The sequence below is a fragment of the Xenopus tropicalis genome, chromosome 10 (genome assembly GCF_000004195.4).
Source record: "Xenopus tropicalis strain Nigerian chromosome 10, UCB_Xtro_10.0, whole genome shotgun sequence".
Taxonomy (NCBI): Eukaryota; Metazoa; Chordata; class Amphibia; order Anura; family Pipidae; genus Xenopus; species Xenopus tropicalis.
The window spans coordinates 50301796-50325813 of NC_030686.2; the positions used below are offsets into that span (position 1 = coordinate 50301796).

General features: G+C 40.5%; 1 protein-coding gene and 1 long non-coding RNA gene across 2 annotated transcripts in view; one reads left to right on the forward strand and one right to left on the reverse strand.

Moving 5' to 3' along the window:
- Positions 1–24018, forward strand: part of LOC116407980 — a 29654-nt gene extending 5636 nt beyond the window's left edge. The window contains exon 2 of the long non-coding RNA XR_004220662.1: positions 23929–24018. This is a non-coding gene — a long non-coding RNA (uncharacterized LOC116407980). The remainder of the gene's footprint in view (positions 1–23928) is intronic.
- myh13 (myosin, heavy chain 13, skeletal muscle) lies at positions 4112–20393 on the reverse strand. Its single transcript, XM_018097876.2, has 41 exons — positions 20361–20393; positions 19516–19565; positions 18637–18850; positions 18394–18537; positions 18028–18184; positions 17809–17836; positions 17247–17355; positions 15129–15221; positions 14940–15003; positions 14750–14848; positions 14513–14616; positions 14276–14414; positions 13996–14114; positions 13767–13916; positions 13517–13687; positions 12473–12782; positions 12178–12245; positions 11999–12086; positions 11466–11583; positions 10995–11118; positions 10771–10907; positions 10436–10691; positions 10114–10356; positions 9686–9862; positions 9453–9598; positions 9259–9349; positions 8751–9140; positions 8547–8673; positions 8345–8463; positions 7703–7899; positions 7300–7483; positions 6996–7161; positions 6753–6877; positions 6369–6677; positions 6075–6278; positions 5842–5967; positions 5500–5670; positions 5303–5407; positions 5049–5144; positions 4722–4910; positions 4112–4198 (listed from the first exon to the last, which is right to left on the reverse strand). The coding sequence occupies exons 3-40, from the start codon at positions 18835–18837 to the stop codon at positions 4758–4760; spliced, it is 5808 nt and encodes a 1935-aa protein (XP_017953365.1). The 5' UTR covers positions 18838–18850; positions 19516–19565; positions 20361–20393; the 3' UTR covers positions 4112–4198; positions 4722–4757.

Consider the following 24018-nt stretch of genomic DNA (forward strand, 5'->3'; position numbering starts at 1 on the left):
GGATAGATAGACAGACAGACAGACAGACAGATAGATAGATAGATAGACAGATAGATAGATGATAGATAGATGATAGATAGATATATAGATAGATAGATAGATGATAGATAGATAGACAGATAGATAGATGATAGATAGATAGATAGATAGATAGATAGATGATTGATAGATAGACAGACAGACAGACAGACAGATAGATAGATAGATAGATAGATAGATAGATAGATGATAGATAGATAGATGATAGATAGATAGATAGATAGATAGATAGATAGACAGACAGACAGAGATAGATAGATAGATAGATAGACAGACGGATAGATAGATAGATAGACAGACGGATAGATAGATAGACAGACAGACAGACAGACAGATAGATAGATAGATAGATGATTGATAGATAGTTAGATAGATGATTGATAGATAGTTAGATAGACAGACAGATAGACAGACAGACAGATAGATAGATGATAGATAGATAGATAGATGATAGATAGATAGATGATAGATAGATAGACAGACAGACAGACAGACAGACAGACAGACAGATAGATAGATGATAGATAGATATATAGATAGATAGATAGATGATAGATAGATAGACAGATAGATAGATGATAGATAGATAGATAGATAGATAGATAGATGATTGATAGATAGACAGACAGACAGACAGACAGATAGATAGATAGATAGATAGATAGATAGATAGATGATAGATAGATAGATGATAGATAGATAGATAGATAGATAGATAGACAGACAGACAGAGATAGATAGATAGATAGATAGACAGACGGATAGATAGATAGATAGACAGACGGATAGATAGATAGACAGACAGACAGACAGACAGACAGACAGATAGATAGATAGATAGATGATTGATAGATAGTTAGATAGATGATTGATAGATAGTTAGATAGACAGACAGATAGACAGACAGACAGATAGATAGATGATAGATAGATAGATAGATGATAGATAGATAGATGATAGATAGATAGACAGACAGACAGACAGACAGACAGACAGACAGACAGATAGAGATAGATAGATAGATAGATAGATAGATAGATAGATGATAGATAGATAGATAGATAGATAGATAGATAGATAGACAGACAGACAGACAGACAGACAGACAGACAGAGATAGATAGATAGATAGATAATAGACAGACATTTAGACTGGTAGATACATAAGTCAGATATAGATAGATGATATATAGAGATACAGATAGACAGATGTTTTTCTGCTGCATGGGGTGTTGGTCTTTTCCCATACTTAGACATTTTGCACCGATACTGTTGTATTTATTATTATTATGTTAATTTCCAAATCATCCCATTTTTAAGTAGAACAGTAATTATTTAGTATTTATCTAAATAATAACATTGAAACTTTGGGTTTCTGGATAAGCGCTAAATGTTCCCTTCACTGACATCCTGGCTTTTTGTTTGCCATGGTCATTTACACTCATCTTGAAAATAATTGTACATTCCCGTTATCAGCTGAATGTATAAATCTAAGTATTAGAATGTTTCCATAAGTAGAATAGCCAATTTCTTGCCATGGCAAAAAGAAATAGGTTTGCACGTCCATAAAACCCCCAATAGGATGTCCGAGAATGGCATCGCTACCCAAACAGTAGAGGCTATAGCGGTCACCCTTGTCTGCTGCTTACCATAGTCACAGTTGTATATTGGTGCGGCTATATAAGAGCCAAAAAAGAGTTGTTTATATAACACAACTCAGGATATAAACTAACTAAAGAGTTGGGTGACTCTTCTCTTAAACTTCTGTCATTCTACAACACAAATGATACTTTGGAAGCGGGTGCCTAGATGTCAGCTACCTGGTATTTTGATTTGCCATGACCGGCAATGGAGATAGAAAGGGCTTTTTGAAGCATCTATTGGCTGTGTGAATTGTACTGTATATTTACCTGAATATGGGGGACATTTATCAACATTCCAATAAGAATTTTTTTCACGATTTGAGTTTTCTTGCTCTAACCATTCAAATTACGGTTCAACTCGAATGTATGATATTTTTTATGAGCGCCAAATTTAAAAACTCTAATGTAAAACTAAATTTTTCGAGTTTGTAAAATCAAAAATGTGCGTTACTCAAGTTTTGTTATTCAAATGGGTTTTCCTTATTAATAAATAAGCAAGCATTCAAAAAATCGACTTTAGTCGAATAAGAAAATCGATCTTGAACTCACAAACTCAAAAGTTGATAGACAAGCCCATATGTGTTGATGTAGATGAAGAACAATAATGTTTTATTAAGGTATGATTTATTCTGCAGCACCGTAGAACTGAGTAAAATTGAGAAAGTATTCAATTGACATTTTTTAGAAAAAAATAAAAACATTTAGGACATTTAGTGAGTGCTGCAAAGTAATTACCCCAACGCTCTGGAACCCCTAGGTGGTTCATCTAAAGGAAACTCTTGGAATTCTACTAGTATTTGAGATGACCGGGATGACTGCTTTTCATTAACGACAACAAAAGTCTTAGGTAACTGCTATCGCCCCAGTAACTGTAGGAGACCCCTCTAGCACACTCACTGCGAGATTCGAGTCTTGGTGGTTCTTTTCTACCCCTTATTGGATGGGAGCTTGGTTTTTTTTTCTATTTTATTATAGCTCTGCCCGGGTAGCTGGGCTTCATAAGGGTGATATCAGCCTTCATTGGAGGTTTCATCATATCTACAAAAGCTAGCGGAATCCATTGGACTTTTCCCTCACCTTAAACTGAATGTCCATTTTGTCTCAGGGTTATCACTATTATTCCGTAGAATATTTATCTGCCAATGATCGGAATACTGGAGTATAAATATAATTACTACTCAGATACTACACGGTGGAATTGTGAGCCTTATGTTTGTGTGTGTGAGAAATAAATGCATTATTACTTACCCCCAAGTGCAACCAACCCTGAGTGTGGAGGCCTCGGCTGTTAGAAAGACAGTGTAATAAAACTGCCCTAGGTGTATTTATTGGGCAATTTTTGGCAGGACGGGCACTATTGATGTAAAAATTCCAGGATTATATGTTTGAAAAACACCTGGAATTCTGGGAACTGGGAATTTTCATATGCAAATTAGGATTCGGATTTGGTTCGGTATCAGCCAAATCTGTTACAAAAGATTCTGGGTTCGGTCAAACCCCAAAATGATGGATTTGGTGCATTCCTACTTTAAAATCTATATTCTACCTTTTATTTTTAAAAGAATCTAGATTTTAGAAGTTACCAACTCTCAAACTACAGTATTAATGAAGAAGAGGTCACGTGCTGTTGTGTTTATGTAATGATAGGACGAGCAGGCAGACTTCTGGGCAAAGTGGGTCTTCATGGGGCATGCAAAGCAATGTAACAAGATGGAGGTTAGACATTAATGGTTGTGGGATGGAGGTTGGACATTAATGGATGTGGGATGGAGGTTGGACATTAATGGATGTGGGATGGAGGTTGGACGTTAATGGATGTGGGACGGAGGTTGGACGTTAATGGATGTGGGATGGAGGTTGGACATTAATGAATGTGGGATGGAGGTTGGACATTAATGGATGTGGGATGGAGGTTGGACATTAATGGATGTGGGATGGAGGTTGGACATTAATGGATGTGGTATGGGGGTTGGACGTTAATGGATGTGGGATGGAGGCTGGACATTAATGGATGTGGGATGGAGGTTGGACATTAACGGATGTGGGATGGAGGTTGGACGTTAACGGATGTGGGATGGAGGTTGGACATTAATGGATGTGGGATGGAGGTTGGACATTAATGGATGTGGGATGGAGGTTGGACATTAATGGATGTGGGATGGAGGTTGGACAGTAATGGATGTGGGATGGAGGTTGGACATTAATGGATGTCGGATGGAGGTTGGACATTAATAGACACCAGGTTCCTGATCATGGGAAAGAGACCACCTTAGGAGAAGGAAGTACAAGAGCTCTTTATCTAAGAATGATTGTTGGACCTTAAAAGTAATTTCTCAGGAGAGGTTCCACGTGCAAAATGACCCAGTTTGAAACCCAAGACAACGCATGAATTAAAAAGTGCCAGTAAAATATCTTCAGAAACAAAATGAATACAGACAGTTTGACCAAACCCTAGAAGGATTTATTTATTGTATGAACTTGTGCAAATAGTCTGTGCGAATTTCCCTCTTCTGCTTTCTAAAGGAGGAAAAGAGACAAAATCATTGGGTCAGACAATGAAACGGCATATGGAACGCAATGGGTATGAACATTTTTCCAAAGAACAACTGGAATTAAAATGTCTCCGGAGATTTCCAACTGCAGTCATGGGAAATATTATTACTAATTACTATTAGTGATGTACTGAGTACAAATCACTGCATTTTTTGCAGAACTTGGGTTCAGCCCAATCTCCGTGCCTGGCTGGACCACACCCTAACCCTTAATGCCAAGTCAATTTGAAGTATTGGATAGATTATGCCATTTTGGAAATTTTACTCAAGGGCTAATGTGCAAAGTAGGTTTTGGAGTCATTTCAGTATTAGTCGAATTTCGATTGGTTAAACACTGATTGGACTGATTGGAGCTATAACAGAATATATCAAAATAAATCCATATCAATGTTCTAAGCATTTCCTATGCACATCCTACAGGCAACAGTTTTGTCTGTTATCTTATAAGATGGGATTTTTTTGATGAAGTAAATGTAGGAGCAAATTACCTGTCTAATATCTCAGCCCTTCACTTCATCGCCTGGTTACTCTTCGCTCTTTGAGATTTTGGTAACCTCTCGGGTCTTGACGCGAAGCTTGTTGACTTGGGATTCAGCAATGTCGGCACGTTCCTCGGCCTCTTCCAGTTCATGTTGAGCCTTCCTGAATCTGGACAGGTGGACATTGGCTTGTTCCTCCTGAAGGAAAATACAGTTATATGTAGACAGTGCACTACTTATCTTTTACCTCGGATAGTTGGTTTTATTTTGAAGCGTTTAATGATTCTGGTTATGGATGTGACAAGGTTAGGAAATGATCAAACTAATGATACTCACAACTTCCTCTGATTGTCTCTTGTAAGCCTTCACCTTCAGCTGCAACTTGTCTACTAAGTCTTGAAGTCTGAACACATTCTTCTTGTCTTCTTCAGACTATAAGTGAATGAAACCATATTAAGGATCCTACTTGTTGGGCATAAGGGTTTTTCCATGACTAATCTATCGTCAAAGTTGTTTTCACTCATTAACTTTGTAGTTTCATCATTATTATTAATGATTAAGTGCTTTTATCTTTGCCAAGTGCAACTTACCTGGTAACTAAGTTCCTTCACTCTTCTTTCATACTTTCGGACACCCTTAACTGCGTCAGAGCTTCTCTTTTGCTCAGCATCAAGTTCATTTTCCAGTTCCCGTACCTAGATTGGACAGACAAATGGTCGGGTTCTTCCAAGTATCTATCTGAATTTCCCTCTGAGACACATCGTTCATTTACCAAATGAGAACTCACCCTGGCCTCCAACTTCTGGAGCTGCTTCTTGCCTCCTTTCATTGCCAGCTGCTCAGCCTCATCCAGACGATGTTGCAGATCCTTCACTGTCTGTTCCAGATTCTTCTTCATACGTTCAAGGTGAGCACTGGTGTCTTGTTCCTTCTTGAGTTCCTCGGCCATCATGGCAGCCTGATGCCATCAAGAAAGTTAATGTATTGGTTTATTTAAGATATAATAATAATGTCTAATTAGAAAGTTCCTAAACATGAATATATCTTCACACTTGGCAGAATGTAGATTAGATTCATAAAAATACAACTGAAAAGGAGGTGAAAGAGGATAAAACCATGCAAAACGTACATCAGTAATGGCTTTTTTAGCTTTTTCTTCTGCATTCCTTGATTCTTGGATTGCCTCTTCAACTTCGCTTTGTAGCTGAGAGACATCAGTTTCAAGCTTCTTTTTGGTGTTGATAAGGCTGGTGTTCTAGAAAACAAATGTACGTCAGAAAATGAAGGACAATACATGTGTGAATATCAAATGAAAGGGCAATAAATGAACTGTGAATCCCATGAAAAGTCCTTTAACTATACCTGTGAGTGGAGAAGCTGCACGCGCTCAGTGACGTCGAGGAGTTCCTGTTCTGCCACTTTGCGTGCACGTTCCGTCTGTTCTAGAGCAGACCTCATCTCCTCAATTTCAGCCGTCATGAGGTTATTTCTTCTCTCAGACATTGCTAGTTGTTCCTTCAGATCATCAATTCCCCGAAGGGCATCATCAAGGTGCAGTTGAGCATCCTATATAAACAGGAAGCAATATCATTCAGGAGCTTACACAGCTGATTCAAATGCAGAAACAAGTGAGAACAATGAATCGGACAGTCCTACCTTATACAGGCCCTGCACGTTCCTGAGCTGTTTCTGTGACTCTGCTGCTTGTCGGTTGGCATGGCTTAGTTGAATTTCCATCTCATTCAGATCTCCCTCCATCTTCTTCTTCAGTCTGAGGGCATCGTTCCTGCTTCTGATCTCAGCATCCAGGGTACTCTGCATGGATTCCAGAGCTCTCTGGCTGTTCCTCTTTATTTGCTCGATCTCCTCATCCTTCTCAGCCAACTTTCTATCAATTTCAGACTTAACCTGGGTCAGTTCAAGCTGAATTCGTAGAATCTTAGCTTCTTCATGTTCCAAGGATGCCTGAAAGTATTTAAGAATATGTTTTTATATCCCAGTTTTGTTTATATTTGTATTTCTTTGTCACACTCTACTCACCTCAGCTTCTTCAAGAGACGACTGCAGATCAGATTTCTCACTCTCAATCTGTTTCTTGGCTTTTTCCAACTCATGCATGGTTTTCCCAGTTTCTGCAATCTGTTCGGTGAGATCAGCGATCTCCTCTGTATCAAGAGAAGAAAAGAGAATCTAGAAATCTGAGCATATACCTGTGTCATCGTAAATGGAATGTTGTTTTTTGATGTATGGCCAGGAAACACTGAAAAAAAAGCAGTAACTTACGTTGAAGGTTCTTGTTCTCTCTCTTGAGGGTTTCTAACTGGTCAAGGGCTTCTTCATAGGAGTTCTTCATTTTGAACACCTCAGTGCTCAGGGACCTAGACTCTTTCTGAGAAGCCTCAAGTTCAGCCTGGGACTCTTCAAACTTCTGCTTCCATTCTGCCAGCACCTGTATTATAATATCATCCATAAATTTTGTAGGCCTTCTACATTGATATTTTATAGTCCTCAAAATCTCCTACATATCTTTTTTTCAGAATTCACAAAGTAGAAAGAATGTACACTGTAATATTATTTTTACACACACCTTGTCAAAGTTCTTCTGCTTCTTATCTAGAGCTGCACAAGCCGCGTTTGAACGTTCTACATCCACCATCAGGTCTTCCACCTCATTCTGAAGTCTCTGCTTGGTCTTCTCCAGGGAAGCGCACTTAGAGTTGACGGCCTCGATTTGCTCCTCAGCTTCCTGGAGCCGTTGAGCCAGCTTCTTCCTGTTGAGTAAATGAAGAAATATCATGACTCTAGGCCAAGTAGGATGAAAGTAAAGTAATATTATTAGCACTTTTATTTAAAAAAAATAACCTTTTTTTGTGGCAAAATTTTGAAGAACAAGCCATGAACAGCAAAATGTTTTGCAAAAAGTCTCAACAAAACAATGACATTTTAAATTGGAATAATTTCTCTTAGAGGCATAATTTATATGAACGTACTTGGCTTCCTCCAGTTCCTCAGTGCGCTGGATTGCGTCAGTCTCGTATTTGGTTCTCCACTGAGCCACCTCCCCATTGGCCTTGGACAGTGACCGTTGCAGCTCACCCTTGGCTTCCTGCTCCTCTTCATATTGCTCCCTGAGTAGATCACAGTCATGGCGGGAAGATTGCAATGCATGGGCGAGGGCATTCTTGGCCTTTACAAATTAGAATGAAAGAGCATAAATTGCCTGATATTAACCAAAAAGCATACTATTAATGACTGTAAATGATCTTATCCTTGATACTTTAGAACAGGGGTCGGGAACCTTTTTGGCTGAGAGAGCCATAAACACCACATATTTTAAAATGTAATTCCGTGAGAGTCATACAGTATGTTTGGCCGCGGATGCTGTGGGGCAAGGTAGGGTGGGTCCCAAGGATTCCGGATGCGATGTGGATAAGGGCGTGTCCTGCGCTCGGCGGATAGAAGACGTGTTCTAAGGCTTAGAACACGTCTACTATCCGCCAAGTGCAGGCCACGTCCCCCGTTATTTTTTTATTAAAGATTTGGCAGAGAGCCAGATGCAGCCATCAAAAGAGCCACATCTGGCTCCCAAGCCATAGGTTCCCTACCCCTGCTTTAGAAGAACCCAACAATACCTTTGTTTCCTCTTCCAGTTGCCTCTTTAGTTCTTCAGTTTGCTGGGTAAAGGCCTGTTTTCCTCTAGTGAGCTGAGAAATCAAAGATTCTTTCTCCTCCAACTGGCGGGCGAATTCACCTAATTGGAGACATTGTTAATAAGAAACAGGAATCCATTTGGTTTGCCATTTATTGGAAGGGAGGTTTGTTATAAATAACTACCGTTCTCTGTCTGAAGACGAGCTCTCTGTGCATTGATGTCATTGATGACTCTCAAATGTTCCTCCTCTTTTGTCTTTATTTCACTAAATTGGTCCTCTAGTGTCCGGCACATCTTTTCCAGATTGGACTTTAAAGAAGTAAAATAGATTTAGCATCCGCACAGTGCAGACATATTTGCCATAGTAAACTTATAAGTTTACATACTTTAGATTTTGAGACAGATTCCATGTTGCTGGCCAAGTCATCGATCTCCATCTTTAGTTCACTCTTTTCCTTTTCAAGCTTCTGTTTGACTCTTTGGAGGTTGTCAATTTGTTCTCCAAACTCAGCAACACTGTCGGCGTGCTTCTTCCTGAGAGCAGAGGCGGTGGCTTCATGCTGCAGAGTGGCCTCTTCAAGGTCACGTCTCATCTTCTGGAATTCTGCCTCGCGCTTCTTGTTCATCTCAATCTGAGCAGAGGTGGCACCTCCAGCTTCCTCCAGGCGCTCACTGATCTCCTCAAGCTCCCTGGAGAGGTCGGAACGCTGCTTCTCTGCCTTGGCACGAGCTGCTCGCTCAGCTTCTATTTCTTCTTCCAGCTCCTCAATGCGGGCCTATAAAAGAAATAAGGACTATAATTTACAGAACTATACAGATTAGTAGACTAATTTGTAATTATGTAATTATAGATGGATACAGAGATAGATAGAGATAAATATAGCGATATTCTACCTGAAGTTCTTTAATCTTCTTCTGTAACTGGGCAGCCAGAGCCTGTTCATCTTCAATCTTGCTCTGCAACTGGCTGATTTCAAACTCCTTCCTGCACAAAAATAGCCATAGTAAACATTATTATTTCTAGGTGTACTAATCCTGTTTGTATGAGCTTGTCTCTGTTATGTCATGGAGTAAAACCATTGTCTTACTTTTTCACTTTTTCATCCAGCTGCTGCCTGTCATTTTCCAAGTCCATTGTGGACTCTTGGGCCAGCTTTAGATCACCCTCCAGCTTTCTCTTTGCCCTCTCCATGTCCATACGCAGCTTCTTCTCCTGCTCCAGGGATCCCTCAAGCTGAAGGAACATAAAATATATCAAAGATTAACAAATGGCTTTTATGGCAACATTATTATTGTTATCACCTAACATTAATATACTTACATCGTCAACTTGTTGTTCCAGCTTGGTTTTTGCTTTAGTCAGGGTGTTGACTTTGTCTTCTTCAGCCTGTAGGTCATCTAATGTCTGTTGGTGGGCTTCCTGCAGAGCTTTCTTTTCTTTAGTGAGTTTGGCAATGGTTTCATCCAGAACAGCCATCTCTTCAGTCAGGTTCTTTACCTGCATAATGGTAAAAAGATTAGTTATAGTTGTTATCCCTAGAGGTACCTTGAACAACATATTTTAATACACTTGTGTTATCCTCTTAGAAACACAATACTGCTGTTAGTAAACATAGGACCAGAGTACTAGAAATATTATGTACTGTTCTGTGTTGTTCATGTTCACACACCTAGTTTATGAATCCATTAATATCTGCTACACAATATACTATACAATGCAAGGAATTATAAAAATAACTTGTAAATTACTTTGTTCTCGGTGGCGTGTTTCTCCTTTTCTACTTTGGCCAGTGTCAGCTCAAGATCATCAATATCTTTCTTCAGCTCAGAACACTCGTCCTCCAGTTTCCTTTTCTTTGCTGTAAGTTCTGCATTGGATTCCTCTTCATCTTCCAGCCTCTCATTGAATTCCTTAATTTTTGCCTCCAGTTGTATTTTAGATTTGATCAGACCTTCACATCTTTCCTCTGCATCTGCCAGACCCTCTGATTCCTAAAAAAAAAAAGTTTAATAAGTCAAATATTTCCAGTTACATTAAAGGAGATGTTACACAAAAGTTAAAGCTACATACTGATGCAACTTGGAGCTGAAGATCATTCTTTTCCTGAAGAATGGCAACCATTTTCTCCTCCAGCTCCTTTCTCTTTGCTTCTGCTTTTGCCAAAGCCTCCTTGGTCTTCTCAAACTCTTCCTTCATGTTCTGCATCTCTTTCTCAGACTCGGCGCTCTTCAGGAGAGGCTTGATCTTGAAATAAAGCTTCATCCATGGCCAATGCTTAACATTCATGAATGAGCGGATATTGTACTGAATGCAGAAGACGGACTCTCTGGAAATGAACAACTTTCATCAGTATTAAACCAAAATATGTCAATTTCAGAGTGATTTATGGTGTAAAGAAAAAATACCTTCTCTCCATCATCTTCCTAAACTCAACTCTCATGAGGAAACCTCTGCACATAGCCTGAGTACGAGTGATCAGTTGAGCCAACCGTTCATCTCGCATCTCTTCAAGGGTACCCAAAAGACCAGCTTTGAAGAACACCTAGAACCCAAAACATGATCAATGTAAATGTAAAATGGAATAAAAATCTAAATTCCATAAACCCAATGTGTGTTGAAAAAAAGGTACCTTTGTGTGACCAAATCTGTACTGGGTGTGGTCAACATCAATGGATCCAAGAAGTTTTTCTGAAGCTTTCTTACTGTCAATAAACTGCCCTTCAGGGATGGCACTTGCATTGAGGATCTTGTAACTGTGTCAGAATGCAAATATTATTTAGTCTCTGAACCTAATAAGGAGTCTTCGGTAAGAATGTTAAGCCTTCCAGGTCTGTCATTAATAACTGTTGCCTGCTCTGTCTCTTTGTTATGTTGACTGAGATTTATGTTCAGATTATTATATTATAATAATATATTATTATATTAATATTTTTGGACTTGCTTAATGGGTAAACTCCTGGGGTTCAGCGCCTTTTTTCTTTTCATGTTGGTGGGCACCTTCTGACTATTATTGTTATCCAGTTGGGTTGGTTGTTGCAGAGATAAGGCATTGAAAAATAGGCACGTCTACCTACAAGTATAGTATAAAGACAATCCATACCGCTGTTTGAAATCACCATACAGGATCCTGCTTGGGAAGCCCTTTCTGCAAATCCTGATACCTTCAAGTACACCGTTGCACCTCAGCTGGTGCATGACCAGATAGTGGTCCATTTCCCCTAAAAATATACATTTTAGAATCATTAGAGGATGTTATTTTTCTAAACTGGCGACTACATTAGAAAGCGAAGATCATACAAGTAACGTATATTGTATTCAGTACACTTTTTTAAACTGTGATGATGATGATGATGATGATGATAATGATGATGATGATATTGGCAACTTCATGGGCCTACGTCTAGGTATTCATATAGAGATTAGAACATATTAAACAGCACAATACCTTTTTTTTCTCAGATAAATAACAGAATACCTACACCAAGAACAATTTGGGTCAAAACTAAAAAAGGAACTTCTTGAGAAGTTCTACATGAAATACACAATTTGTTATTAATATAAAGATTGCACAAAATAGAAAATTCTTTCTGCTATCCACCAAACCTAAATTGCACATCTTTTTTAAAAACATACCTGGAGTTTTTGTCTCGTTGGGGATCAGACAACGTACAAAGTGGGGGTGAGTGCTTCTGAGGTTGCTCATCAGCTTGTTCAGGTTCTCCTGTAGGAAGTTAATATAGGAGATGTTAGTGTTGTATATTCTGTAGAAATGCTAAACAATGTTGAGCTGAAGGAAAGAATTCAAGTGTTACCCTGAAAAGAGCAGACACAGTCTGGAAAGATGAGCCCTTCTTCTTACCGCCTTTCTTTCCACCGGTATCTGTAATGGGAGGTACGATGTGTATATTATTGGCATCAGTAAAAGTAACTTAGATACAGCATTTGCCCTACCCTAAAGAAGAAGTTAGACCCTGAAGAGAAGTTGGACTATATTTGTTTAAGGACATTACTTTGCTATTTAATCAATGTATTATAAACATGGAAAGGTTATATGAAACAAAGCAATGTAAAAATAAGAACATGACATAAATGTCACTGAAAAATTACCTGCATCTGTACCAGAATATGCCGAGTAGAGGAAGGAGAGCAGTTTGACAGAAGACTTCTGGTAGAGCCCAATGACGGTTTCATTCAGTGGGTCCTTGTTCTTGTCAAGCCAACCACTGATGTTGTAATCCACCGTCCCGGCATAGTGGACAAGAGAGAAGTGAGCCTCGGCTTTGCCTTTGGCCGGTTTGGGCTTCTGGAAGTTGTTGGACTTGCCCAGATGTTGGTCGTACAACTTGTTCTTGAATGAAGTGTCTGTTGCCTTGGGGAACATGCACTCCTCTTCAAGGATGGAGAAAATGCCCATTGGCTACAGAAGGGGATACAAACTTACTTATTAGTACTAAATTCCTTATTCAAACACTTCAAAGATTTTGTAACACAAATGGGCTGATTTACTAAGACACGAATTCGAATCCGAATTGGAAAAATTCCGATTGGAAAACGAACATTTTGCGACTTTTTCGTATTTTTTCCGGTTTTTTTGGCGCCTTTACGACTTTTCGGAAATTGTCGCAACTTTTTCGTTACCAATACGATTTTCGTGAAAAAAGCGTGTTTTTCGTAGCCATTACGATTCTTTCGTATCTTGTCGCGACTTTTTCGTATTGAGCGCTCGTAAGCGGCGGGCGAAACTTTCAGACTTAGCATGATTTTGGAAGCCTCCCATAGGACTCAACGGCACCCTGCCCTCCAACCTGGCCCAAGAAAAGTCACCATACTGAAGCTTGAATGAATCCGAACACTACGAAAAAATTGCAACATTTTGCGCAACTTTCGGAATGGCTACGAAAAAGGCGTGACTTTTCACGCAAGTTTTAACGCTACGAAAAAATCGCCAGATTTTGCGCAACATTCGGAATGGCAACGAAAAAGTCGCGATAATTTTCCGAAAAATCGCCAAATACCGATCATTACGAAAAAAACGCAATCGGACGCATTCGGCCCGTTCGTGAGTAAGTAAATGGGCCCCAAAGTGTTGGACATAATACTACTATAGCTAACTGCTATGTATCAACTTACAGTATAGTAGAAATTATGTACCTTCTCAATAAGCTCAATGCAGGCGGCCAAGTCCATGCCGAAGTCAATGAACTCCCAGTCGATCCCCTCCTTCTTGTACTCCTCTTGCTCCAGGACAAACATGTGGTGGTTGAAAAACTGTTGCAGTTTCTCATTGGTGAAGTTGATGCAGAGCTGCTCCAAGCTGTTGAACTGGTCATGAAAATATAACATTATTATTATACCAAACACTCTATGATCTATAATAAGAATATTTATTTGAATTACTTACATCAAAGATCTCAAAGCCGGCGATGTCCAAGACGCCGATGAAGTGCTGCCTTGGCTGCTTAGTGTCCAGCTGCTGGTTGATTCTTATGACCATCCACAAGAACATCTTCTCATACACGGACTTGCCCAGAGCACCCACTGAGTTGTACACCTAAAGCAGATTATGAATTATTACAGCAAACTCTAGTTCCTGGCTCTTTTATACCTGCAGCCCTTGACCATGAAATTACCTGCTGGACGGTTTGACCTTTTGTGACAAACTCATTGCCGACTTTGACCCTTGGGTAGCACAGAGCCTTCAGCAGATCTGCTGAGTTCAGGCCCATCAAATAGGCAGCTTTGTCGGCCACTGTAATATAAAAATGAGCAAATGAATGGAAATAACTAACAGTTGCTAAGCAATGGCTTCAGACCGTTGTAGTTCAATCAGTTGGAAAGACGTTGGATGGAGATGGCTGTGACTATATCATGTATAGGATATTATTATGACGTACAATACCATTTTCTTACCTTCTGTGCCGTCCGGCTCGGCCTGCTCCTCTCTCTGTTTTTGCTTGAATCTCATGTTACCGTAGTGCATGACGGCACCGGTCATTTTGTAAATACCGACTTTTTCATCAGGGTTGAAACCCAAGATGTCGATGGCGCTCTGTGAAACAAAATATCCTATAAATTCTGAACTTTCATCCCGCAAATAATCTTTCTGGTGCCCTAATGCAGCTTCTTTGTTTCTACTGAGGAACTTACGTCAGTGGCCATCAACTCTTCTTGGTCATCAATACTGGCTACTGTAATCTCCCCTTGGCTCACATATGGGAAGTCATAAGGATTGGTGGTAATCAGGAGCATTTCTGGAAACAATAGAAAATAACAGTTCAGCCTTTGTATATTGAAATACATATTTGCATTGGAGCTTCCATGTTGTTTGCCTTCACCAACAAAAAATCAATGAATTATTCAAATATGAATTTGGCCACAACCTACCAATCAGCTCTGGTCTCTTGTTAGACATGATCTGGTAGAAGATATGGTAGCTCCTCTCTGCCGATAGCTGGAATGTGACTCTGGATTTTTCCAGAAGATCTGGTTTGAATATAAAAAGTCCCAACATGAAACAACTGTTGCAGCACATTGTAAAGCGTCAATGTTCATGGAGAATAGTAGTGAAACTTACAGGTCTCAATATCAGCAGAAGACAGCTTTCCAGTGGTGCCAAAGTGGATTCTGATGAATTTACCCTAAGTATTAAATAGAGCATATTACTTTAACGAGCAGATTGATCAAAATGTGAGTTTAGAGATTAATACATGAAAAGTCATGAAAGTCAATGTTCTCTTCATTCCTATGGGAAAACTCAACTTACAAAACGGGAAGAGTTGTCGTTCCTGACTGTCTTGGCGTTGCCGAAGGCTTCGAGCAGCGGGTTGGCCTGAATGATTTGATCCTCCAGGGTGCCCTACAAAGATTCAAATAAGATTTATACCCCAATAACCCTCAAAAATTCTCAGTTTTTAAATATCATCAAACTAACTATTGCTCTTATATGACCTTTGAATACGCAGTAATACAGTTGAATTTGAAAAAGAAAATGGTATTTGTGGAGAACCTGAACCTTTTATCCAAGGGCAAAGCATATAACCCCTATCTCTGTCATGGACCAATCCCTAAATAGGACTGAACAAATATAATTAGTAGAGATCTGCTATTAATTTGTTGGATGAATGCTACACTCTACTGGTGCCCAAAAGGGACAATAATCAAATAAAAAAAACCCAGAGATGAGCCACTAACCTGATAAAGGATATGGGAAGTTAAGGCCAAAGCTTGGGATTGGTTGCATATAAGAAGTAGTGCTCGAGAGGGATATGATATCATTATGTACCAATATATATCTGATGTTTAGAACAAAGAAGGTTTTATCTCAATGTAGAAGTGGAGGACATTCCATTTAGGAAAAGCTAGGTGCCTTTTAAGCAAGTGAGAAAATACGTGGATACTTTTTATTAACACTCTCGGTGCAAAGTTGGATCGGGATGTGGTCCAATTGCTGTTGTAGAGTGAGAAAGGAATTTGGAGTCTAACTAATTGTTCTACTTCCCTCAGGATCACCTAGAAGCTAAGTAGGGTTTGAACTTGATGAACTTATTGACTAGCCTTTTCCAAGGTTTGGGACTGGCTCCTTTAGGAAGTGAGATTTGGGGTGAAAGCGTTTGGGACTGGCTCCTCTAGAAAGTGAGATTTGGGGTGAAAGCGTTTGGGACTGGCTCCTCTAGGAAGTGAGATTTGGGGTGAAAGCGTTTGGGACTGGCTCCTCTAGGAAGTGAGATTTGGGGTGAAAGCGTTTGGGACTGGCTCCTCTAGGAAGTGAGATTTGGGGTGAAAGCGTTTGGGACTGGCTCCTCTAGGAAGTGAGATTGGGGGTGAAAGCGTTTGGGACTGGCTCCTCTAGGAAGTGAGATTTGGGGTGAAAGCGTTTGGGACTGGCTCCTCTAGGAAGTGAGATTGGGGGTGAAAGGGTTTGGGACTGGCTCCTCTAGGAAGTGAGATTGGGGGTGAAAGCGTTTGGGACTGGCTCCTCTAGGAAGTGAGATTGGGGGTGAAAGCGTTTGGGACTGGCTCCTCTAGGAAGTGAGATTGGGGGTGAAAGCGTTTGGGACTGGCTCCTCTAGGAAGTGAGATTGGGGGTGAAAGCGTTTGGGACTGGCTCCTCTAGGAAGTGAGATTGGGGGTGAAAGCGTTTGGGACTGGCTCCTCTAGGAAGTGAGATTGGGGGTGAAAGCGTTTGGGACTGGCTCCTCTAGGAAGTGAGATTGGGGGTGAAAGCGTTTGGGACTGGCTCCTCTAGGAAGTGAGATTGGGGGTGAAAGCGTTTGGGACTGGCTCCTTTAGGAAGTGAGATTGGGGGTGAAAGCGTTTGGGACTGGCTCCTCTAGGAAGTGAGATTTGGGGTGAAAGCGTTTGGGACTGGCTCCTCTAGGAAGTGAGATTGGGGGTGAAAGGGTTTGGGACTGGCTCCTCTAGGAAGTGAGATTGGGGGTGAAAGCGTTTGGGACTGGCTCCTCTAGGAAGTGAGATTGGGGGTGAAAGCGTTTGGGACTGGCTCCTCTAGGAAGTGAGATTGGGGTGAAAGCGTTTGGGACTGGCTCCTCTAGGAAGTGAGATTGGGGGTGAAAGCGTTTGGGACTGGCTCCTCTAGGAAGTGAGATTGGGGGTGAAAGCGTTTGGGACTGGCTCCTCTAGGAAGTGAGATTGGGGGTGAAAGCGTTTGGGACTGGCTCCTCTAGGAAGTGAGATTGGGGGTGAAAGGGTTTGGGACTGGCTCCTTTAGGAAGTGAGATTGGGGGTGAAAGCGTTTGGGACTGGCTCCTCTAGGAAGTGAGATTGGGGTTGAAAGCGTTTGGGACTGGCTAAAGCTAAAACAAGGAGACTGACTGCCCCACAAAATCTGAGTGCATTTTGGCCACGTAATGTCGTTACAAACCTGTATTTTCCCTGTTTGCTCCTTCTTCTTGTCCCCAATAGCTGCAATTGTTGCAAAGTACTGGATGACACGCTTGGTGTTCACAGTCTTTCCAGCCCCGGATTCTCCACTAAAGAACATGAGAAGTTGCCATTAAAAAAAAGCTTTTATTCCTAATTACATGAGAATCCTGAGTAGCCAATGGCAACTCTTCCTAAACTCTAAAGACCTGACAGATTTCCTGAAACCAATTCCAAACCAGAAGCTTTTGACTAGTGACTAACACACTAGACTGGAAAAGATTGTGTTGAAGAAGCTGGTGGAACTTATACATGAACTTCAATATGTTCATCAACCATTGGCTTGAACCCAGTTCCCCCAATACAAGCGTCCATTTTGAATGGACCAAAATGTTTCTTAGGGGACCGCCATGCAAATCAATTCTTTTTTCTATTTTTCGTGTCATAATAAGATACAAGTATGGGCTAATTGACTATGGCAAGTACAATGGGCCCGACACAATGCACCATTATATCCCATAAACAACACTTTATGGTGCAAGTCGCACCCACTTAGTACTTACGTGATCAAGATAGACTGATTTTCACGATCTGCAATGAAAACATATACATATTTCAGAATATATACGATCAAATGGCAGCATTAACCAAACATTTCATTTAGCCGTGGATATTAATTGGGTTATAGGCAATAATGTTGTCTAGTTAATATCGTTTAGGCACTAATAGGGGGTTATACATAAGATATAAAGTGAGTATTTCCATAATTAACTTTTCTCTACCTGTTAACATGAACTGATAGGCGTTATCAGAGATGGAGAAGATGTGGGGTGGGGCCTCCTGACGCTTCTTCCCACGGTAGGCATTGACTACCTCTGGGTTGTACACGGGAAGCCACTTGTAGGGGTTGACAGTGACGCAGAAGAGGCCTGAGTAGGTCTGTAAATTGAGAAATCACATTTTTACAGGTGAGCCCTATTGGTCCATGGATGCCTCTACTGCAGTAGACTATTATTGCCTTCAACGACCCATGAAGACTTAGCTCCCACTAAGTTATCATTAGATCCTTCAGAACCCAAATGATGCAATGGGTTCTTAAACGGCAAAACAGACCTCATCATGAACTAAAAAAGAACTTTTAGACTCACGTAGATCATCCAGGCTGCGTAACGCTCTTTGAGGTTATACAGGACAGATGGTTCGTTCAAGTGGGTCATCATGGCCATGTCTTCAATTTTATCGTACTTTGGTGGGTTCATGGGGAAGACTTCATCGTCCTTCACTGTTACAGTCTGAAAAAGAATACAACACAATACATGTTGTAGAATGAAAAGAAGGAAGGCAAGGGCAAAATCACTTCAGCAACACCTTGAAATATATCTACAACTTACAGACATGTCCTCTTTCTTCACGGTGGCTTTGCCCCCCTCCTTGCTCTGGATGACGCCTTTGACGTACATCTGTTTAGGGTCAATCACAAAGGTGGATGTCTTTGCATCGAAGGGTCTGTTCTGGGCCTCAATCCTCTCCTTCTCTGACTTTCGGAGGAACTGAGCGGCCACCCCAAAGACGGCCATCTCTGCGTCGCTCATGGTCGCTGCTTTTCTACACAGAGAAATAAGTACAAACTTGAATGAAGAGCATAATTAGTATCTTAGCTTGGATTGAGGTATATTCATGAAATGCAATGTATGCAACATGGATGGGCAACGTAAAACCCAACAAGAAGACTTCTGATCTAGCACCTTCAGCCTCCCCTCAATCAATAAATAAGAATTATGCAAGACTGAATGTTTTGGATATTTTTTTAAGCTTCAGCTATTGTGTTACTACATCACTAGGACCTCCTTTAAGGTCCAACATTTGCTCTGGGACCACAATGTTACAGGTAAAGAAAACATTTAGCCATAAGTTCAGGAACATCTAGGCTAGCAACCCTCAAGTCTCACCCTAACTTGCCTTCTGTTTGTCTCACCCTACGTGGCCTTCAGGCTGAGATACCCAAGCCACCGTTTAAGGCCCTATTAGAGAGGCCACCGTTTTAGAACTACTAAGGGTTTAACATCTAATATGATAATAAATTATAACTGAAGATCCCTTTGGTGGTACCTGTATGGGGGAGTGGAAGGAGATACGCTCCTCTATCACCTTATGCCTTGATCTTCTTTTATCATCAAACTGCCAGTTTACACACAATCTGATAGTTGGATGAGATATTGCTACTATTGGCAAAAATATTTATGGAATGGAACTGGCAAGCCACAACTTACCTTTACCCTTTCCCCTAGATGTAAAAGATTGTAACGGCCAGATAGGGAATCTAAAAAAAAAAAAAGAGAGAAACCCAAGAATTAAATAACAACAGCCCCTGAGCAAAGAGTGGGAGGGTCCAATCCAGATGTAAGCATTGAACATCTGGGAAGCAGAGCATATGTTAGTATTGTGGTTAGCTGCAATATTTAAGTATAGCTACTGACCTGCCACAACTCCTAGGAAGTCCTAAGACTCTTAACTATCATATAAGCCCCACCCCTGAGGGGTCCAATTCAGATGTAAGCGGTGTCCCAGAGGGGAAACAGAGTATATGTTAGTATTGTGGTTAGCTGCAATATTTAAGTATAGCTACTGACCTGCCGCAACTCCTAGGGAGTCCTAAGACTCTTAACTATCATATAAGCCCCACCCCTGAGCAAGGAGGGGGAGGGGTCCAATTCAGATGTAAGCTGTGTCCCAGAGAGGAAACAGAGTATATGTTAGTATTGTGGTTAGCTGCAATATTTAAGTATAGCCACTGACCTGCCACAACTCCTAGGTAGTTGTAAGACTCTTAACTATCATATAAGCCCCACCCCTGAGGGGTCCAATTCAGATGTAAGCGGTGTCCCAGAGGGGAAACAGAGTATATGTTAGTACTGCAGTCAATTTGTTGCATAATTGTTAAACATCCTAAAGCCGCAGGCTAATTGGTTCCTTGTGCTTCTCATGATATATATATATATATATTGGGTTCCCTTTAATATCCTCGTTCCAGGAGAATGCAGTCTCTCTGTAATCCGCAGCTGCTCCAAATACCATTAAAATGAATGTATCCCAGGGAGCGGCAGCAAATACTCACCTCACAATGCAGGGCAGCGAAGGATAAAGGGCCCCCGCATCCCACCTCCATTTATACGGCCCCGGCTGCCAATGCAGCAAATTCTATATTTGGACAATGAGTGGGGACCACTGCTGTCAAGAAGGGAAAAAAAAAAAAGCTTGAGGCTGTAATTTCACGTCTGTTTAGGAAAGTCAGGATATAATTGGCTGATAGTTTACACATGGCCATATGGTCGACTCATTTTGTACGAGGTTTCATGTCTCATCGGGCTGTGAAAAGGCAATTTGAAGCCCACAGGCAGCTCGGAAATGTAAGCGGGACGGCATTAAGGGGAACAGACAGCGGCCACCGGCTCCCATTCAATCCGACAGCAGGTTCGTTTGGGTTTCCCATTAATTGGCCTTCGACATTTATTCACTTTCTAATGTTTCTGGTATTTAATTCCAGCATTTGGGGGTCATTTTTAAATGCAACAATTTACAAGTCTCACACTTATATTGCGACGCGAATGTAATTCTATTAACGAAGTCGAGTCAACTAATTAGAAATTTGCTTCAAATGATTTAATTGCCGACGCGCGACTCTATCAGCTGCAATCATATGAAAATAATATAGATGTATTTGTAACAAAAATGCCAAAAATGTTATTGATCTCCTCAATGGAAGGTTTGTAATTCCGCCCTGAATGGGATGATAAAACATAGAAGCATTGTAAAAATTATATAAATATAAAATATATATATATAAATAGGGTCCTATTGTAAGGTTTTTTCACTGTAATGTTTTATAGGACAGGAATGGGACCCGTTATCCAGAATGCTCGGGACCTGGGGTTTTCCGGATAAGGGGTCTTTCCCTAATTCAGATCTCCTACCTTAAGTCTACAAAAACATTAATTTAAACAGTAATTAAACCCAATAGGGCTGTTCTGCCCCCTACCCTGTTCTGGGTAATTATATCTTAGTTGGGATCAAGTACAGGTACTGTTTTATTATTACAGAGAAAAGGGAATCATTTAACCATGAAATAAACCCAATAGGGCTGTTCTGCCCCAATAAGGGGTAATTATATCTTAGTTGGGATCAAGTACAGGTACTGTTTTATTATTACAGAGAAAAGGGAATCATTTAACCATTAAATAAACCCAATAGGGCTGTTCTGCCCCAATAAGGGGTAATTATATCTTAGTTGGGATCAAGTACAGGTACTGTTTTATTATTACAGAGAAAAAGGAATCATTTAACCATGAAATAAACCCAATAGGGCTGTTCTGCCCCCAATAAGGGGTAATTATATCTTAGTTGGGATCAAGTACAGGTACTGTTTTATTATTACAGAGAAAAGGGAATCATTTAACCATTAAATAAACCCAATAGGGCTGTTCTGCCCCAATAAGGGGTAATTATATCTTAGTTGGGATCAAGTACAGGTACTGTTTTATTATTACAGAGAAAAGGGAATCATTTAACCATTAAATAAACCCAATAGGGCTGTTCTGCCCCAATAAGGGGTAATTATATCTTAGTTGGGATCAAGTACAGGTACTGTTTTATTATTACAGAGAAAAGGGAATCATTTAACCATGAAATAAACCCAATAGGGCTGTTCTGCCCCCAATAAGGGGTAATTATATCTTAGTTGGGATCAAGTACAGGTACTGTTTTATTATTACAGAGAAAAGGGAATCATTTAACCATTAAATAAACCCAATAGGGCTGTTCTGCCCCCAATAAGGGGTAATTATATCTTAGTTGGGATCAAGTACAGGTACTGTTTTATTATTACAGAGAAAAGGGAATCATTTAACCATGAAATAAACCCAATAGGATTTTTCTGCCCCCAATAAGGGGTAATTATATCTTAGTTGGGATCAAGTACAGGTACTATTTTATTATTACAGAGAAAAGGAAACCATTTTTAAAAATGTAAATTATTTGATTACAATGGAGTCAATGGGAGAAGGAGATTTCATAATTCGGAACTTTCTGGATAATGGGTTTCTGCATAAGGGGTCCTATACCTGTAATTTATTTACACTCTATCCCATTTGGGCAACCTTATAAGCACCACATATACGGCCACTAAGTTCAAGCATTTGGGAGCTTTATTTTCTCATCCCCGTCTGTTCTCTGCATCGAGCTTTTAGTAGTCAGAGCACGGAGTGCAGAGAATTAAACAGCCAGACAGATACAGGTAAATAATTCATATTATATATCTGAAAGTGATTTGTAACCCAAGAACGGGGGTCAACCTTTTTCCTAAATAAGAACCTTTGAACGAAGCCTCCCAAGAGGCCAAAATTGTGGATTAAATCCCAACTTTTGGAGTCCACCTATCACTTTGACCCTTTAGCTTTGTAACTACAATGTTATGATATCATAGTAAAGGTATTGAGACCATCAAATAATATCTGGCCCCCAATTTAGCCCTAACTGGTATAGAAGATTAGCCCCCATATATAGAAGAACCTCTATAGAGGAACCCTTCAGTATTCTATATATAAGCAACTCTAGATCAACGAACTGCAAGAATATCAAATTCTTGTCTGATTCTTGTCAAATTTATATCTAATCTACTGCCGTTCCCCGGCACACGACTATTTCAGACCCTCGGATTCAGAAGAAGTTAGAGTTGTGCTGTCAGCATTAGAAGCTCGAGATCCTTTACCAGGAATAAAGTTCAAGATTCTTCATATTAAATGTTACTCAAGCGAATAACATGAATCAGGTTGCAACATACGTGTGCTGAGACAACTGTCAATAGACTTGGGGAGAGGTGCTGAGGAACTAATGGACAACTGATTGGTAGATCCAGGGTCGGACTGGGGGGTGAAGGGCCCACCGGGGCTCCCGCCCCAGAGGCCCTACAGGTGCCCCCGCCGGCTGCATCCCCCTAATTCCCCCCCAGGGGCCCCCCTAACCCCCCACGCAATGTCCCCCACCCAACGTCCTCTCCGAGCACATAAATTTAACGCATCAGGGGAGGAGCGGTCGGGTCGGCTCAGGGCCACCGGGGCCCACCACGATTTTGCCCAGTCCGACCCTAGGTAGACCCATGGGATATTTGCTTTTAGATGATAGAGAGGCAAATAAATGTCTCAGGGCTACCAAGGCTTCATTATTTAACAGAAATGTGTTGGCACATTGGGGACAAAGAGAGGTGGGTGATTATCCAGTCTTAGAAGAACAGGCCCCGGTGGTTATTGGGTCACATTCACTATATCAAGACACCTGACTAGATCATCTTTAAGCTTTATTACTTAATAATAAATGAAATAATTAAATATTATTATTTTCCTAAATCCTGGGGGGGTAATGGTTCCCACATATCAGTGGCCCCTTTGTGTTTATTCTCCAAAACAACTGCAACTATCGGATACATAAACAACCTTCTTGCCCAGTTACCAAGGTCGTCCCTGTCTAACAATAACACTGAGCATTTTTCCACCTATCAAATGTCACCTTGGAGTTTACTTGTCAGTGTAATAATGCAACGTTATATTTCTTCTGCCGCAGTATGATACATGAGAATGTCCTTTTTGTTTTATTTCAAATGAATAAGTCAATGTTTCTTTCTATTTGTACAGGTTTCCCAAGTCACGATCATCGGTAGAACTCTACTGGAACCAGGAAATAAGCTGAAAGGAAATAAACCAGACCAATAATGACTATGATGA

Coding starts and splice junctions, on each gene's coding strand:
- myh13 (XM_018097876.2), bottom strand. CDS start 18,837: ATGAGCGACGCAGAGATGGCCGTCTTTGGGGTGGCCGCTCAGTTCCTC. Junction 13,917..13,995: donor AAGGTCAAACCGTCCAGCAG/GTAATTTCATGG, acceptor AATCTGCTTTAG/GTGTACAACTCAGTGGGTGC. Junction 4,911..5,048: donor AGAGACAATCAGAGGAAGTT/GTGAGTATCATT, acceptor ATTTTCCTTCAG/GAGGAACAAGCCAATGTCCA.